Below are 18,974 nucleotides of genomic sequence, written 5' to 3' on the forward strand. Positions count from 1 at the left end.
TCCACTTGTCCAAGAGGAAATGTGGCTGGTTACCATTGAGTATTGGGTGAAGAGTTTAGGTCTGTCTGGGTACCCCAAATGGGTGCGTTTTTGAATAGCCTAAATGTTCTAGGTGTGTAAAGCTGGGCAGGAGCTCTGACATGAATAAGCCTTCTGAGGATGTTTGAGGTGCTCTGTGGCCAGAGATTGGCTCTAGACCACTCTGCAGTGGGCTTTTAGGGCTGTAGTGCTGTTCTGAAAGAGAAGAAAAAACCCCAAGGCCCATGAATGACATTGTCTGCCTTCAGGGAGATTTCTGGGGGTTTTTTAAATTTTGGCATTATATTTCATAATTAATTAAGGATTTTCTCATGCCTGTTTTTTCCCAAACAGTCGGTGCTCTCCACTGTATTGCAGTATAGGCAAGCTGGTGGGAAAACTGAGCCATTCCCGTGAGCAGTCAGGTGGTGCACACTTCAAAATGGTGCAGACTGGTTAGGAAAAACAGCTCAGAGCAGCTGCTGGACCTTCAGCCAAACCTTTTGTTCCTGCTTTGGGGTAGTAATAAAAATGTACTTGTGAGGTTCATTTGTCTAATTCTTTTTTTAAACCAACATGTGAAAGATGCTATTTCTTTTTTTTTTTTTTTTCCTCTTTTTTTGTGTGTAAATAGTTGCAAATAGATCAAGGCAGATTTTGCAAGTGCAGCTGTGGGTGCAACGCGTCTGTGCGTGCAAGTGCATTAAGCGGGTGAGAGTGAAGCATATGCAAAGAAAGTGGCAACCCAAAAGCTGTGCTCCTTTCTTTCCTGTGGTAGGAAGTATAAATGCACTGTGTTGGAGGTTAGAATTGCTCCTTTTGTTTTCTTTCTCTCAGGGAATTGTCTCCCATGTGTTGCTAAGAGACAATAACGACCGGTACTTAAGAGAGACAAAAGCAGTGGCCAAGGTTCAGGGGAAGGCTGCGGCTGGCTACTCTCTTATCCGAGGGGTTTCTCTGGGAAGGGCAGGGATAGTGAGAGGTTTAGGCTGGGCGCAGCTCCTCGCGCTCTCTCGCTCGGCGGCTTCAGAGGGGAGACAGGCTCAAATCGCTGTGGGGAGAATTCGCCACAACTGCGAGGGTCCGTCTCCTGCTGTCTTCTCCTACTGTGAGTGGAGCTCGCTCATAAGAGTGGCCATTGCACTGGGACCTTATTAACTTGCTGGGGAAAAAAAGATCCTCACCATCTACTGGGGTGCCTCAGGGGAAACCCGGGACCCCGAACCCATTCCCTCTCTGAGGGAGCCTCTCCCGGCCGTGTTCGGGAGCCGGGCTGCCGCTACCCAGCTCCTGCCGCCTCTCTGGCACTGCTCCGGGTTTTTCGCTACACTGTAACCCCACAGCCCCTGCCTGCCGGGATGCCCCGCGGTTCCAGCTACAGCTGCAGAGTTTCTGATACATTTCATTTACTGCTCCGCTATCTGTGGTCCCTCCGCTGCCCTGAGGTTCCTGCTACAGCCCGTTTTCGCCGCCCAGCCCACCCGCCATTGCTGTGTGAGGGGGACGCGACCGAACTCGCGCCACAGCGCCCCCTGCAGGCGCGGGGGAATCCTTTCATTTTTGTTTACGGCATTGTTTTGTGAATTACCAAACTATAATAGACAAATATTTACTGTGATGTCAAAATATAGAAATGGAAATATCTGTAAACAGCTTCTTTCTTTTCTGAGAAGACCTGTAGCATGGCCTATCCTGCAATTTTTATAAAGACCTTAATTCAGGGACTAAACTTGATTTCAAGGGATGGGGAATGTGATGTGTCACATTGCCTTACGGCTTTTGTGTGGGGAAGACGAAAATTCAGATCATTGTCCTTCTTCAGATTAATTTCCTTCCTATTTACCTGTACAAGGTTAATCCTTAAGCTCACAAATAGACCTGCCCTCACTGCTGGTTTTAGGAGGTGAGAGGATTCATAGTCAGGAGAGTTGTTCACTTCATAAAAGCAGCTCAAATTGCACGAATCTCATGGTACCCGGCGTGCTCCAGTAGGACGGGGAGAGACCCAATTCCACAAACATCAGCCCACCCTGCCTTTAAAAGAAAAGATTTGGAGCAATCAGAGGTCCCTCACTCAGTGGTGATAACCAAAAAAATGTTATGGCCTTTGCACTGCCTCCATGGAGAGCTGCCTTCCCCACTCTCAGACTACAGGCGCTGAAGCTGATTTCTCCCAGCGGGAAATGTCAAGCTCCAAAGGCCAGCAATGCTAAGGCCTGTGTGTTGCACCAGAGCCCCAGCTGCTGCTGAAGGAGGAGGAAAGGTTCCATGAGAATGCACAGCCCTAGCCCCTGCAGACAGTGCTGCATGTCAGGGGAGCCGGCTGTGGCTGCTGCACAGGCAGGTAGCAGGATAGTCTCCTAAACTAGAAATAACTAAAGAGTTTAAGTCCCTTGACCCATGACTGCACCTATAACTAGTATACCTGTATGGATATTCCTAAATGCAATTATTACTACTTGCTGCCAAAAATCTGATGGCTAATATTCTTGAAATTGAGGGATTCACTGACATTTTCAGTAGCTCCTGTCAATTCCTAGACTAGTTTTCTGGAAAAGGACCTACAGTTTTCAGTGCTCCCCATATTACCTCAGTTTTGAAGACTAATTAATAGGAATCCTGTGAGTGCATGAAGAGAGCTGATGCAAATAGCTCTGAGGCCCTCTCTAAGGTGAAATGTTTCATTTTGACGTTTTGATTGGTTCTTTTGTAGCCCTGATTTTTATCAGTGGAGAAGGTATAACTGTCGAGTCATCTTGCGCTCTTGGGTCCTTTTAAACATAAGAATCAATCACAAGCATTTATACATTGTATGTACATTTGCAGTTTGATTTGATCCTTAACCTGATAGAAACCCAGCACGTGTATGTAGGCACACAGAATGCTGTTGGCTCAGCTTGTTAGCCACTTGCATCTGTGTGAAATGAGGCCAGATAGACCAGCCCTTGAGAAGGAACCTGTGGAAACTATCTCAGTATTTAGATCCAAAGTCTGATGCTAAACTGGCTTATGAGAGAATATCTCAAGTACATATCATCAGGGCATAGACAGTGTTCCTAGGGAAATAAGATCCTGGGATTTTGTTACATGTTTGCAATGTAGATCAAGTTTGTGGGTCACCCGAGATCATGCTATTTGGGCCCAGTGTAGATTCACAGGTAGTTTAGAGCAAGTGTCAGTGAACTGATGGCAGCTGAACTGGTCTGCTTCAGTTAGGTGAAGTCCTAGACTGTGTTGCAACTAATGAAGAATATTCCATGGACCTTAGGGGACTAGATTCAATTTTAAAGTTTTCCTCTGTGTTGTCTATTTAATGCTTAATGTATTAAGACACCATCACTGGAAAGAGAGTAGAAGAGGCAGAGAATAGTCTTTCTGGTATCCAAGTTCTTCAGCTTAGATTGTTATCTGGAAATATTATTTGAAGAAATTCTAATTTTTGCTAGAGTTTCATTCGTCATCTTGAATTTACTTTTTTTGGATTCCACTTGATGTTTCTAGTCTCTCTGATGCTTCTACCTCCCTCTTGAAAAAGGAGTAGCTGTGTAGAGCCCAAAACCTGAGTAAACATCCCCTGGTGCTGATAGGATCTTACTAGTTGGAGCCACCTCTAATCTAGAACTGGTTGCAATCTGCAGGCATCTCTCCACTGTGAATACAGTGAATGTAAGTAATATGAGTCAAATCCTGAAAAATTCATGTGTTTTTTACTGGGCCCTTACTTCTGAAACAAACTTTGGTTAAAATACCACAAAGACTAAGCAGACATAGACTTGTCCGGATTTATTTCTCTGCATTGTAGTGGAATGAAGTAAACCACACTGTTCAACCAAACTGTGTCCTGAAAGCATTTTGAACAATGCCATGGTACAGTAAGATGATTAAAATCATCTCGTGATTGTAGAACAGAGAGAATGATGTGAAGAGGCCAGTAAAAGGGAGAATATTCCAAAGGCTTGAGAGAATTAGGCATGTAGCTTTCTTAAGTTCCTTTGAAAATCCAAACAAATACGTTTTCTATTGATATTAGAATGGGTTGGAATCATCCAGGCATAGATACTCACAAAAGAGCATGCTTAAGCAAAGAAGAGAAGGGGTTTGTTTGTTTGTTTTTTCTTAAGTCTATAGTAATGAGATAGCATTTTTCAGGAGGGAGAGCATGAAGAGGAGTCAAGAGAAGTCAGAGTACAGGATATATGCAGAAATAAATAGCAACGGGTCCTGAAGGATTTCAGAGGTGAGAAGTGTAGTTTTTGGGGCCCTGAAGTGAATTGGGATCTTCTGACCTGCCTGAGAATGCAATTATTAGTGACTGAGAGGAGGAGGGGCTAGCAGAGGTCAGGGCAATGGTAGAGGAGAGACAATGGATCTCTGCAGCACCGGCCTGTCTTTCACTTCACAAAAGGTTTTTTGTAATTCAAATTAAAACAACTCCTCCTTAAGAAAGGGATCTCTCTTTGGAGTGAGAAACACTGCAACATGTTTCTCTATGACTTCCCTTCAGTTCCACCTTCCTCCATCAGTCAAAGCATGAATTTGGTTTGACCTTTTTTTGTTGCAGAATTCCAGTGTAAACAGCAGTACGCTGGAAATGCAGATAATGGTCCGGGATCTTTTTAGAGCTTTCTTTGTAAAAGACTTTTTCTGGGAAGTGCTGCTAGATCAGTTCACTTGTGATTAGTCCCAGAATACCACCGTGCTGAGAATGTTCCCTGCATGTGAATTTTGCATGTGTCAACTTGCAGTGCCCCCATGTCTCTAAGCATCCATGAGTGACTGAGAGACAGTCCTGATTCACTTCTAGAGACGATTCAGTAGCACTCATTGCCCTGGAATTTGTATTTGCCGGTGCTATGAGAGGAGTACAGGAGAGGAGGGTGGTCTGAGCTAAATTTGTCACCCAGCCTCGCTCTTGATGGAAAGAGAAAACCTTTCTAGATGGTAATTCAGCCTCTCTTCTTCAACATCCTCCTAAAGCACAGTGACTCATCCTCTTAAGTTGCCTGCCCATTGCTCTGTTGTAGTGGGTACCTGGATCACTAACTCAGGGAAGGCTTCAGCTTTCAGGGGGTGCGAGTAGATGAGGTGAATCCTCATTTAAGCCCCAGAGATTTGTTGTCAGAAACCGTTTTGTGCTGGACCTCTGTCAAGAAATTCAACGTGAGAAGAAAGCAGTTGGAATGTCTGAGTCCTTAAGGCACAGCTGAAAATCCCAGTGCTGTGCAATGCCAGTATTTTGTGATTGATTAACTTTGATGTTATAGACAGTGTAACACTCAATGACAAGATAGATATAAATCAGCCAAGAGTGGTCATAAGTGCATGAACCTTATAATTCAGGATTGGCTAAGGACAAATCAGATTTTTGGAATTATCTCAGGCATGTACTTCATATTAGCAGTAGCTGTTTCTCTTATCTACTATTTAAAGAAACAAGTTTATTTATTCAAACATTTTATTCATACATGCACTTACATAATTTAAAATAGCAGAATTTCTGAATGCTCCTCTATATTTCATTTACTATTTATCCACATTCACCATATGTCAGACTAAGAAGTGGGGAAGAAGTTTCAAACTGCCATGATCAGTGCTTAGTTATGCTTATTAAATTGCCAGTATGAGTGGTGGTTTTGTAATATGTGTGCATGTATTTATTGTTTATGCATCTATACAATTACAAAAAATACCCATTGAAAGTATGCTTCAGGTCAAAGGATCTCCCTTGTGACACATTTAAATTTTGCAACTGAAGCTGCATTTCTTTTCTGAGGGTCTTTACAGTTTCACCTGAAGTGGAATCTGCTTTTTTTGCAAATGGTCATGCAGTCTGCTGTGGGAAGAGATGGTGCCTGCTGTAACACCCGTGTTTTTGTGTGTGTGAAATGATTGTTATTCTAAACGCAAAACTGAAATGAAAAGAGACTCCTTAAAAGAAGGAAGTGGAGGGGTGGAGGTGGAGTTGGGGCATATGAGCGACAAAGACATTGTCCTCAGGGATGTGGGAGTCATAGTTCTGAAGACACAGGTCTTCAAACTTGTTTTCAAAACTAGTGAAATGAATATTCTAGAGCAGAGATGATCTTTATAAGTAGTTCACCTCACTTCACGTCTAACATAGCTCAGGATTATGGAAGACCTGTAACCTTTGTAAAAGAGGTGTCATTTTAAAAACTGTGCAGTAGAGTCTATTTGACCTCCTGCTTAGTAGTAGAAGTGGTGCAGCTTCTACAGCTCAGACTGCCTGAGCTGTTTGCAGAGAATGTGTTTGATACTCCGTGATGTGCGTGACTTTTTATTTATTTATTTATTTTAATCCTCTTGGTTAGCTAATAGTTTAGTTCCTCTTCAGGGGATAGATAAAAAAATAAGTGTGTACCAATAAGCTTTGAGGCTTTAAAGCCAGTTTGATACACAGGAAGCCTGAAATTAGGGCAATAAATGATATTTCTGGTGCTGTTTCCTCTTACTAAACACCTCTGTCTATCAGGCAAGTCCCTGTTCAGCTGTTGGCTGATGAATTAATTTGCCTGTAGATCTCAGCTACAATATTTTTGCAGAGGTGCTCTCTCACAGCTGTGGCTCTATTGTTTTAAGAGACTATAGAGAAAACATTCTTCATAGGTAAAATCCTCTACACAGGAATTTTAGTATAATGCACTCATCTGATGCTTTGGTTCTTCCTTCCTTCTCCAGACACTGGTAATTTAGAATGTTTTTTTATAGAAATATTAATGTAGCAACCAGTAATTGGGCAATGAGGGAATACTGGATTGCCAGTAAGAGGTACAGTAATAGGCTCTTTGAAAGTAGTACAGTTGCTTCAGTATTGCTCCATTTAACATATGTAATGCTAGTAATGTCAAAGGAGTTGCTTCTGATTTCCAATATTCTAACTTAAATTTCACATCTGAAAAACCTGAGTCAGGCCCCATATTCTACATTGTGTACTGGCGTTTGCCCAGGACAGCAAGAGATGTTGGAAAACGAGTCGTCTGTATTTACTCAAGAAGTACTTCATCTGTCTTTAAAATCCAGCTGTCTCTAGGATGGACATCAGTGGACCTTGGTTAACAGTGCACAGCACTGCAGGCCATGCCAGGAGCAACAGAACTAAAGCAGCTTCTCGATTCCCAGTTGGGTGGTGACCCAAAGCTGTGAGCAGTCAGTCAGTGGAAGTCCTGCAGTCACATAGTTACAACATGCTTGAAGGGAAATGCTGAAAGATTTAAATAGTCCTGTGCAGTCATTATGTTACTTTGAGGTTATTTATTGAATTGTCTTTCAGACTTCAGTGCAGGTGAGGAACTGCAGTTGACATGTGGGATGGGATGCAGGGTATTTGTTTCCTGTCGTTTGTGTAGAGCTTTAGCTTATGAACTGCATATCTGATAGAAAGCAAAAGAATATGATCAGGATGACAAGGTTCAAAGCTAACAATTGAGTAACATGAGCAAGGATGCACCTGCTCTTAAAACATGAACTTCAGCAAACACTTATTTTAATTTGTCAGACTGTATCAGTAAAGCTGTGTTCCCACAGGACCTTCAAGCTGCTTTGCTAAAGATAATGGGGTTTTTTGGTATGGAGGCAAAGACTTCTAACAGCCACATTTAGTGGCAACACTAATTCAAGTGATGAAAAAAAAGAGAAATTGAAATTATGCTTGCAAGTTCTTTTTCATATGTGTGGCCCCTGTGCTGTAGTTGGAAGGTGAAGATGCTTGTGATGGTCAGATGTTGGAATTTATTGTTCATGTCACCTCTTAATTTGTTGCTGTGAGCACATTTTCTTGGAAGCAAGATATGTGCACTTGCAAGAAGCTTTAAACAATTGATGGCACAAATGTAAAGCAATTTATTAATATTAACCCTGAAAATACTAGGCTCATTTAGATCCCTGGACCCATGTCCTGAATCATTCCTGATCACTGATGAGTTTAACAAAATTGTCTCACTTGTCTCTTAAGTGCAATGTGACATTCCAGTCAGCTGTTCAGGAAACAGGTTTTACAGGATTGTGCTTTAAGTTGTTTCTCCAGCAACACGGGGACCAGTTGCCTCACCGCTGTCTGTTTCTGTTCTCCTTTTCGTTTCCCTCAGGGACAGGCACACTTTGCCTGCCTTGCTATTTAGTAAGAAGTCTCTTGCTATTTCTGAATGTTTGAGGAAGTATCTGCTTTAAACATGAATTTTGAGAAGGGGCGTGAGTGAACTGTCACTGCCTCATCCCTAGTATTTGCGTTTTGTTACTTACGCTACATAGAAGATGGAAATTAAGTTAAGGCTACAAGTTGAGTTCAACAAGGCCCATTTGAAAAGCATTTGAGAGAAATCCCAGTTGCTTCATGAGTTTCATCAGTGCAACTGTTTCATGTGACAACAACTCACAATTAGCAGATTCTTTCCTTTAAATATGCTCTGTGCTTTTGTGGTTTAGAGGTGCTGCAAGGACACTCAAAACAATGAGGTTTCATTGAAACAGTGGATTGTGAGGATTGTGAATAGAAGAGCAAAACACCTTGATACAAAAGGGGCCATTAAAAAATAATTAATGAAATGAACTTCTATACCTAAATTTCATTCAAGATTTGTAGTATGCTTCTATTACTATTTATTGGAAGGAACTTGTCCAACATGATGTGAAGCAGAAAGGAAGCATTTCATTCTGCTCATTCTAATTTGTCATAGATCTCCTTGAATCCTGCAAGGCTTTGTACTATAAGACAAACTATAAACTGTGCTTATGCATGACATGAGGAGCATCAGCTGTGGCCTGCTGAGTTTGGAAATAGCAGACTTCTAGGGCAACAAGTCCAGTGCACAAATAAACGTTATGTTACCACAGCAGAATTTTAAACCAAACCAAGTCCTCTGTGGACTGTTTTCCTAATGTTGAGCACATTAAAATGGAAGATTTTTAAATGGGACCTTCACAGTCTTTATCAGGAGAATGAAAATCAATCATCCTGGTTTACCATTTTTTCCCTGCCTTGTGCCATGACCTATTCTTTTTCTGGATCCATGGGCTCTTGCAGTCCTCCTCTCCTCCTCTGCTGCCCAAGCAAACAGCTTGGGTTGCTCAGATCTGGCCCAGTATGAGCACAGTGGAGCCCTGAGAGTGGCAAGGGAACAATGCAGTGTCTGGAGGGATAAGGAGGAAAGATGTCATGTTGTCAGTTGTCTTCTTATCTCTGCTTTTTGTGAAATCATTGTCCTTTTAAGTCCTGACCAGGGTATAACAAGAAGATAGAAGGAAGGAGAGCCTACTTTTGTTGCCAGTTCATCAGTTTCAGCTCTTCAACAGTGTCTTGGTGATCTGCAGTTGGTGGTTGTTTCAGTAATCCCTGATAGTTTCAAAGAGGAGAAAACCAAGAGCGTGCCACAGTAGAGATCTCTGCTCTTGATTGCAACGGAGGGGTGATTGTGATAATCTTGCAGTGTCCTAGGAATGATTTTCAGAGTCCCCAGGTTGTACTTTCAAGATCTCCTAAGAAAGCTGACTCCCATGCTTTCACATACACTTGGAGGCTAGTTTCTACAGAGATTGAAGGTGTTGCAGATGAAGAGGGTTATACTGTGGGGTCCCTGAAAGCTCCTTATGAAAAATGCCAAGGACCAGACCCCTTGAATTTATATGTGATTTGTGTAGAGTGTGAAGAGCACTCTACACAAAATCACAAAAAGAGGAGCAGCCAGAGAAAATTTGTCTCAGTAACTTTGTAGGTGGCCAGACAAGCCTTTACCCTTTCAACTACTTCCTCCTTAAAATATTTTGGAACATAAATAAGATACAGACATGGCAAGTTTTCTATTCATCCACCACCACCTTCTCTCTTCTGGCATCACTTTTGTCATGTCCTGGTCCAAATTACTCTAATTTTCCAGCTAAATTAATAGGTCTAATGAAAGATCGTAGCACTCCCTTCCCCCAAAGGAGTTGCACACGACTTGTGTAATAGATCTTGGAGTCTGTGTCAAGGAGGTGGTTGGAGGACTAGTGCTGGTACAGATGAGCTTAGACCCTGATAAAACAAGTAGCACAAAAAATCCCTGTAGAAGTTTGGGAAATGCTGACCTGAATGTCAGGATAATATCTCTGGGAAAAGGGTTGATTTTTCCAAGCAGGAAGTGGTTTGGAAGAAAGTGGTGTTGCGATGTGAACGGGGCATGCAGCATTATCTTTGTGAGCTGCTGTTTAATAGCTTGTGTTTTTCATACTTTTAATTTGAGTGACTATGTTGCAAAAGATTCTTCTTGCACCTCAGTAGGTATTGAAAAATGGGGAACAAATGTGTTCTGCATCCACTAAGCTTTGATAAATTCGGGGGGGGGGGGGAAATTGCATTTTGGAAAGTAGACTACTAAATTTGTAGGACCAAAACCTCTTGTAACCATCTTGTTTTATTGGAGAGAATGCTTTCCATGCACATTAAGGCAAATCAGAGGCTGTAGGAAATTTGAAAGACTGTCTACAAAGCTGACTGTTTCCCTCCTAGGTCTTTCATCCTTCCTTCTCTCTCTGCTTCTATGCCTTTTTTATTTTTCAATTGATTTTCCTCTCTCTTTTTGTCCCTTTCTTGTGCTCACATCAAGTGATCTTTTCAGGCAAACATCACAGAAAAGCTGTTTTTCAGATTAACACAGTCTCTGCTCTTTTATTGAGTGCCCTGTAACAGCTAATGTGATTTGCACTTCTGCATACAGCTCTCTATTATTACCCATCATACTGGGACTGGTGTGCAGGTAACTATTAGTCACCAGTGGAGCTGCTAATTGTGTAGATTAATTGATCATTTCAGTTGGGTTTGTTGTCTCCAAGCATGTTTGTGGTTAAAGCAGGGAAAATCACTGCCTGACTTACTGTTTGAGAATGAATGACTTTAGTATGATGTGCCACCTTGTATAACTCAGATGCCTGGTTACTAATGCTCAGCTGTTACACCCAACACTGAAGTGGGAGTGCAGCAGCTATTCATCCTGTCATCAGTCATCATGCTGAACACTTCATCTCAGACAGTTCCCTGACTGCTCCTGAGCAGCTGAGCACTAGAGTTCCTGGCCAGATTATTGGCAGGGTGGACTGGCTGCTTCTTACAAAATAACTTCTGCCACTGGCCCGTGTGTTCTGTTCCTTTGATGCAGGAATCTATTCTTCAGGCTCCTAAGTCCACACAAACTCCTTCAAGTTCTCCATATCTAGCTGGAATCTAGCCAAGATCTTCTTCCTATTTAGCAATACTAGAGGAGCAATATGGTTATAGACCTTGAAATTTATTCAAAAGCAAGTTGAAAATCCAGGGCTAAAAACAAATGCATTGTCTCTGTGCCTCATTAATTAATGTTTTTTCACTGGTGCCTGCCCTGTAAAATGTGAATGGCTGATGAGTGACAGAGAGCCATGCCTAAGCCAGAACAGAGATGTGCCCTTTTTAGAGCTGAAAGTCAGGCAGAGGAACATGTTCACTGTCTTCCAAGCAAAACACCAGAGACGAAGGCATTCCATAAGCTGTAAGTCTCCATCAGTGACATTGCTTCTTACCAGGTTGTAAGCTGCTGCTGATCACAGAAGGCAAAAGGCAAAAAGCAAAAGCTGAGTATGCACCAGCTGACATGGACCTTGCTCAGAAATAGTTCAGCTTTCAAAGGCTTTGTATTATCAAGCTGTAACAAAGCCGCTTTGTGCCCTAAATACAAAGACATGACCCACTTCCCCTCACTCTCTCAGGTGGGTAAGAGAAGTTCTTTCCTCCTTGTTCACTGCACTCCCCAGGACTCACTCCTTTGTGTGGGAGGGAAGTTAAGAAACCACTGAGAAGACCAGAGAGGGAAGCCCTCTTCCCTTCTTTGCACAGGTTATGTAGTTTATTGCAGCAGATTCTGTCCTCCCTGGCTTCCCTTCAGCCTCTCCTGCAGGTATTTCCAACTCTGCTGATGCCTGTGGATAGGAAAATTCTCAGCTCTCAGTTCAGAAGTGCCTTTTAGCCAATAGTTGTGAAACCAATGGAGTTTTGAGGTAGAAATCCCGTGCAGTGTTTTGTAAACCCTTCCCACTGAATCAAATAGGTTGTGGGTGTGTTCAGTGCAAATGCAAGTAGGTCCTCCCAACTTCCAGTAGCCAGAGTTACGCTTTTTAGGCTGATACTCAGACCACTGTCCATTTGTATCTGGCCTGGAGCTTTTTATTGATTTGGCTGTTTAAAGCCAGAGTTGTGCAGAGCTGAGAGAAGGCAAAACCTGACCTAAGTGAAAAGTTCCAGCATTGCTTCGTCTGTTTTTAACCAACTAAAATAAAGTGAACAGGATAATGTATCACAGGCACCATCTGCTGATTTCCATTTCCCTTTCCTGCATATTGAGACTGTTGAACTTGTCTCTAGCCCCAGCTCATGGCTCTGATGTGCATCAGCTCCAGCAGTGTGACTGTCCCTTTGTTGTTCTTCGCAGTCCCTTGCTGACATGCATCTCGCTGTGGGTCGAGCCCACTGCTCTGGTCGGAACAGCTGCATGCATCCTAGAGACACAAGAAACCTTCAAAGAAGTGAATGGACCCTGCTGTAGTCTACTGGTAGTAACAAATAATTAAAGCTAAAAGCTTCAACAAAGGGAATACATTTATTGTCAGGCAAAGCCCAACAGCATTGTAGGGAATGTCTTTGGTAGTGGCTGCATGCAGCCTGGACATCTGTGGTGGGGAGTTCATAAATGTTTACATTCTTTCAGTCTTAAAGGTAATCAGCTGCACTATGTTGATGGGAACCCAAAGGAAATAAAAGAATGAAATCAAACTATTATCAAACTATTTGAACATAAATCTTTTTTCATCTCTGCAGGCATTTCTTCACCGGATCCGACAAAATGCAGTGGACAAAGCCGAGAAGTACATAACAGAGGAGAATGTTAAGGTATTTCTTCTGTCTTCCTAGTTTTCTTGGTAGGGAAAGTGATATGCAATGAAAGGCTAGGTTCAGGGATATGAATATCAAATATCCTCTTGTCATATTGATGCTTATTATTAAACTGGTTCCCTAAGGAAAAGAGCTCATGTTGACAGTTTATCTGTCAATCTGTTTGCCCATTCTTGTAGCTGTCATCTTCCAGTAATTTTTCATCTCACCAGCTAATTTTAGTAAAATTTGACAACAGTGTAGTGTCAGAGATACTAACTTTTGGCAAGATTTGTGAAATGCTGAGTAGAGTACGAAGGGGCCATTCAGTGTTTTTGAGAGGAAAGGCAGGGAATCCACAGCCCTTGTCTGTTTTGTTTGATAGTATTCACTTAGCCAATTTGCATCTGCTGTTTTCTACCAATAGAAAATTGATAGGGCTTTTGAGAAGGAGGCAGGAATGTTCCTTTGTGTTCTTGTGGAAAGGAATTTGGGTTCTTTTAGGAGGTCTGTGTATTGTGAGACCCTTGTGTGAGGAGGTTCCTGAATGAATTTTGCACTGGAAAGAGTTAAGGGACATAGAGAACTGTGAAGTACAGGCTTCTCTGGGGCCCGTGGTCACAGGGGTGCATGTTGTTCATTAATGTCATAAGTACACAAAACACTTCCCTGTAGTAATTTGGCTTAAAAACTCACCTTGTACACATGTGCACGTGAAACCTAATCCCTCTTCGTACACATATGCAAGTGAAACCCACTGATGAGTGGGACAGAGCACAGTTTGTTTGCCACTGGATGGTGCTTTACTGCATTTGTGTTTGGTCCTGGAGCTCCTGAATCAGCAGCAGCTTTGCCCTGGAGCCCTGTGGGAGCAGGGCAGCCACAGGAGGTGTGTTACACCCAGCCGTGCTGCTGCAGCTGGCACATGTTTCCCTCGGCTGGCACGTCTCCCTCCATTTCCTGTGCCAGCCTTCCTGGGTGTTCCAGGTGAGCAGGGGTCCAGCCCCACGTTGGCTGTCAGTTCTACAGGCCAGCAATGTGTGGTATTAACTTGCTGGCATCAGAAGGGGCTGGGAACAAGACTGCTGACAGCTCTGTGGAGCTCAGCCTCTTGCCATCCTCAAATCTGGATATCCCCACTCTCCAAAAACTCACCATCCAGCATCTGGAGTAAGTTCAGAGGTGGCTGAAGAAAAAGAAGACAAGTGATCAGTGACAGTAGATCTTGTGTACATAGAAGTGTGCAAAAACTGTGTTCTGCATGAAAATAAACCTACACAACTATTTGTCAGTGTTGATGTTGGTGAAAATTACTATTCTATCACTATTTATATCATCAAAATGAATATTAATTAGGACTGCCATATAATCAGATGCAGTGCCCACAAAGCCTGTTCAGCAGAACTTGTATTTGAAGTTTCTTCACACTCCTCTGGGGAAGTACCACTTTATCCTTGCATCATTCTTGAAATGCCTGCGGGGTCTTTTTGAGGCTACTGTGAGACCTCATTTATTCCTGTTATAACAGTACCCAGCTTTCAATAAAAGAGCTTCCCTACAGTAATAAAAGGCTTATGCCTATTTCTGATGAAGCAGAATCACAAAGCACAGTTTTCCTGTGTCCATAGTTTCCATAGTCAATATTGTCTCCTCCTTCCACCCTCCATCTCCCTCTATACCAAATAATTTTTCTTTCCTGCAACTGAAAGATACTTGTTTTTATTTCCCGTTCCTTTCTCCCTCCTTGCTGGTAGACCCAGGAAAAGCAAGGTGGTGTTGGGACTTTTGATAATCTGCCTGCTGCTATTACGTGTCTTGAGTCACCAGAGAGCTGTGAGATGGCTTATGGCAGAAGAGACTATAAAAGTGGTTTGGCAGCTTATATAAGGAGAAGCCTGTCTTTACTCTTTCTTCACGTGGCAGAAATGTCTAGAGGAAAATACGAGGTATTCAAGCAGTCGCTCACCTCTGAGCAAAAGGAGAAAGTGCTTTTTAAGATAAGCTGGGTTATTGCTGCCAGTGTTATTTGCAGATTTCTCCTACAGCTGGTTCTAAGCACCAGAGATTTCAGTAATCTTCAGCCACTGTAGCCCCCTCCGGAAAGGCCACATTTAGTCCTGTGCCAGGCCCAGACTTTACAAGTGCTCCAGTGACTAACAGCTGCAGCAATATCATAAAAAATTGGTTTTAATTTATACATTGCCTCATGTGGAAATAACTCTCCTGATATGTTAATACTATGCTGTGCTCACAGCAGGCACTGCTGTCACTTCACTGATACAGCAGTTTGAAGGCATTACAACTTGAGGGTGTGCACAAGGATGGTAACTGGATTTGGCACAGGAGCATGTGCAGTCAAGGTCTGTCTGCTGCCTTGATTTTCAAGTGACTCTTACCTGCAAATTCTGCTGCAAGCAGAGCTTTACTGATCACCTCAGAATTCATTAGCTTGCACAGATATTCCTTGGATCAAAAAACACCCCTGAAGACTGCTCCTGAAGGATCAAATCATCCCTGACAGATGTTTTCCTCTTGCTTGTTAATCCCCTTCTGGCACAGCTTCTAGCAAAGCAATGCAGGCAGGGGCTACTGCATCATCACATCACTTTCAGCCCCGTGACAGAACACTTGCAGGCTCCACTTGAATTAGCACAGGAAGTTTTTAGAGAGCAATCAAAGGATCCTAGCTCGCTGGACTTTTTTTGGGTTCAGAGCCAATCAGTGCAAATTGCGTTGGAATCTTTCAGCTTATTGAGAGCTAGAAAGGAGCTCTGAGGCACAGGTGGGCATTAATGATGGTGCACACGACTGTATCTCAATTTCTGAAGGGAGAGGGAAGCAAAGACAAGGAAGATGCAACAGGCTTGGCTCTGCACATGCAGCCAGCTTGCAGGAGGAGTTTGAGAGAAATACTCTGCCCATCCTTGTGAATAATAGAAGATATAGAGTTGAACCTGACTACCTGCAGAGAGGAAAGCCTTGAATTCCTGATCTTGTCTACCCCTGCTAAACCAGAGAAGAACTGGTTTTAAACCAGGAATTGAGGTTTCAGTCCTATCTTTAATGATTAGACTTAATTTACAGATTATTGCTTCTCTGAATTGCTGCCACATCACCAGCCACCAGGCTGAATCAGTGCCACATCTGGTGAATAAATTCCACTGCATAAAGTTGAAGAGTTTAGTGTTACAGTCAGGCATTTTGGGAAGTGTTCGGAGATGTTAGGCTTGATCACTTCCCACACCAAATGCCAGGAAGAGGAAGGCTGGTTCTGTCAGGCTTCACTCTTTAGGGTCACCTGCTCACTGAGCCAGATCTGGGAGGCTTCTTCCAATGTGAAAGCTTGTTTGACTGCACCGCAGATCTTCTCTTTGCAAGCAACATAGTTAAAGCAAAGCGACAGAAACACTGTCTGCAACACGTATGTCACTGCAGACTCCAGGATTTACTCTGCCCATTCAGGTTTCCCTCCAGTGGCTGCCAGCACTGATGGGTGTCACCTCACATCAGAACTTCTGCCCCTCTGTGGTAGCATTCCATCTTCTACACACAGATTGACACTTTCTTCTCATAATTTGTATGAAAATGACCAAGATTTATAATGTGTATAGTATCTTTCACCCTGGCAGTTTAGTCCCCTTAGCACACATATATTCCAATCACAGAGATCATTTAACTGGTACCATTACGTTTTAATACAAGGTTGAACAAGGGGCCTCTGTCCCCCTACATGTGCCTTTTGGCACTGAGGTCAGTGAAAGGGACCTCTAAATGCTGCTCTTGAGGTTTATGAGAAATGTTCACTATTCTGTACTCTGGGCAGTGAAAGGCTGGATTCCATACGGCAGAGATTTTGTCTCCTGTTTACAGGTGCACCCTTGTGTGTGATAGCTTCAAGTCCGTTTCTTCCAGAAAGGGATTTCTAATGCATGGGAAGGAAAGGCAAGCTACTCCCTGCTTCTGTGTCCTGCAAAGTGAGTTTGGCCTTGTGGTTCCATTTACCTGGCTGTTCTCAGAGGAAATATTCTCAAGACTTAAAAGAGGTTGCTTGCATTTATCATGCTCAGGAGTTTGCAAAGATAGCCTTAATTTACAGCAGGGACTTCAGTAGCAATAAAGATTTTTATAGGGGGCAGGAAAGGGGCAAATACAGTGTAATTCATTCTTTACAAGTCCCTGTCTGAGCTTTGGATCTTGTCATGGTAAGTCTAGAGCTCCACAGTATTTTGGCATTACTACTTAGCAAAAAACTCTTGAGATATATTATAAACTAGCAATGTTTTTCTCCTTATATTTCAGATCTTATTTTCTAACATTGAAGACATTCTTGGTGTTCACAAGGAGTTCCTGGCTGCCTTGGAATTTTGTTTGCAACCAGAACCCCAGTCTCAGCATGAACTGGGAAATGTTTTCTTAAAATTTGTAAGTACAATGACTTAATGCTATCTGAAAATACAGTTTCCTGTCATAAACTCTCCTGCCCCTTAGCAAGCCCTAATCTCTAAGGCTTGTAGCAGTACTATGACAATGTGTGTCTTGTATGAAAGTTGGAGGTAGGGTGGGAAAAAACCTGTGAATGAGGTTAGAACAATGGACACCACATCAAACAATGATTGAGCTAAACAACAATGTATTTTTAGAAACTCTTCCTTTTCCTGTTGAATTTTTTCCTTTTTTTCTCACCCATCTGATCACACTTTATTGCTGAGAATTTGTCTGCTTTTGTTCCAAAAGTTTCAAAAAAGCAGCACAATTTCAAGTGCCTCAGAAACAGTATTCCTAAAGGTGCTTCCATGGTGTTGAAAGCCGGGGTTTAAGTGGTATTCCATACTCTGCTGCCACGAGCAGCCCATAATGGGGCTGAGGAGCTTTTCTCACAGCACATGCTCTCTCTGTTTTACCCAGGTAAACAATGGGGAACAGTTCTTTGGTCTTTCATTTTGGGCAAGGTTCTCTTGTTGCAATGTGCTTAGAAGAAGTGCTGAAACACTCTCAGTGCTGCTTTTTTGTTATCATCAAATCACAGTGCGTCCTGGGGGGAGCTTGCAGTGAGGAAGTGACATAAGACCCCTGAGTCTTGAATGTATTGGTATATCTGCTGTTGTGATCACCTGGCAAGGTCATTCTTAGTCCTGATTACGAATCCAGTACTTGTCAGCAGCGGGATGTTAGCACAGGTGCTTTTCTTTAGAAACTCAGCGTTCAAAATACTTACAAATTTGGTGAATAGCTTGAGAATTCTTGAAGCACTGTTTTCCAGACACTGCATTTTTTTTTTAGTGGAGCATGTTTTCTCGAAGTTTCTGCCTGTCATATATCCTTGTAACGATCCCCAGATTCACCATGTGGAGTTCCATGAGACTGCAGTGCTTGGGTCCTCTTCATGAGATCTGTGTATCCTTAATGTCTTCTAGTCTACATAGGCCTGACTCTTCCTGGTCTGTCTTGGCCTAGAAGAGCCTTACTTGGCAACGGTCCACCAGCCTTCAGAAACAGAACACTGCTTTTATAGAATCATGGAATCATCAGGGTTGGAAAAGACCTTTAGGACCATCAAGGGCCACGTCAACCCAGCACCACCACCATGTTCACCATTAAACCATGTGCTCAAGTGCCACACTGACATTTTTGAATACACCAAGGAATGGTAGTTGTTATGGGCCCGATACTCTCCCAAGGACCTCTAGTTCAGAAGGATTCAAGTCTTGAGTAACACCTAAAGCAAGCCAGCAGATTTTGCAAGAATTCCAAAAAAGAAATTAATGCACATTGTCTTTTTGAAGTATTTTAAGAGATGATGAAATGTGCTTGCTCTGATATTCAGGTGTGAAAAATTGTTTTCCTTCAGGAGACAAACACTGTCTACCTTACTGTACTCCATTTGGTCGGGTAATCAGAAGTTCATTGTCTGATGGTAGATGCTAGAGTTTATTCTGAAGCTGTGGTTCAGTGTGACTGTAACAGATGGTAAAGGACATCCTTAAACGTTCATTCAAAATCCAGTCTACAGCCTTAAAACAGCATGTAGGACATGTCTTTAATGCCAGAGAGAGCACATGCACCAACTGTG

The 18,974-nt window shown here is 42.7% G+C and overlaps 1 protein-coding gene across 4 annotated transcripts in view; it reads left to right on the top strand.

Annotated features, from left to right (window-relative positions):
• The window catches only part of PREX1 (phosphatidylinositol-3,4,5-trisphosphate dependent Rac exchange factor 1), a 144,621-nt gene that overhangs the window by 46,420 nt on the left and 79,227 nt on the right, over positions 1–18,974 (top strand). For 3 of the 4 annotated variants that reach the window (XM_032126666.1, XM_032126667.1, XM_032126668.1), the window contains exons 2-3: positions 12,851–12,922; positions 17,204–17,326. In XM_032126666.1, the coding sequence (XP_031982557.1) occupies positions 12,851–12,922; positions 17,204–17,326 (195 nt within the window). Of the gene's footprint in view, positions 1–12,850; positions 12,923–16,774; positions 16,879–17,203; positions 17,327–18,974 lie in introns of those variants that run through there. The other variant, XM_032126669.1, reaches the window with a different exon arrangement.

The sequence above is a fragment of the Corvus moneduloides genome, chromosome 17 (assembly GCF_009650955.1).
Source record: "Corvus moneduloides isolate bCorMon1 chromosome 17, bCorMon1.pri, whole genome shotgun sequence".
Lineage (NCBI taxonomy): Eukaryota > Metazoa > Chordata > Aves > Passeriformes > Corvidae > Corvus > Corvus moneduloides.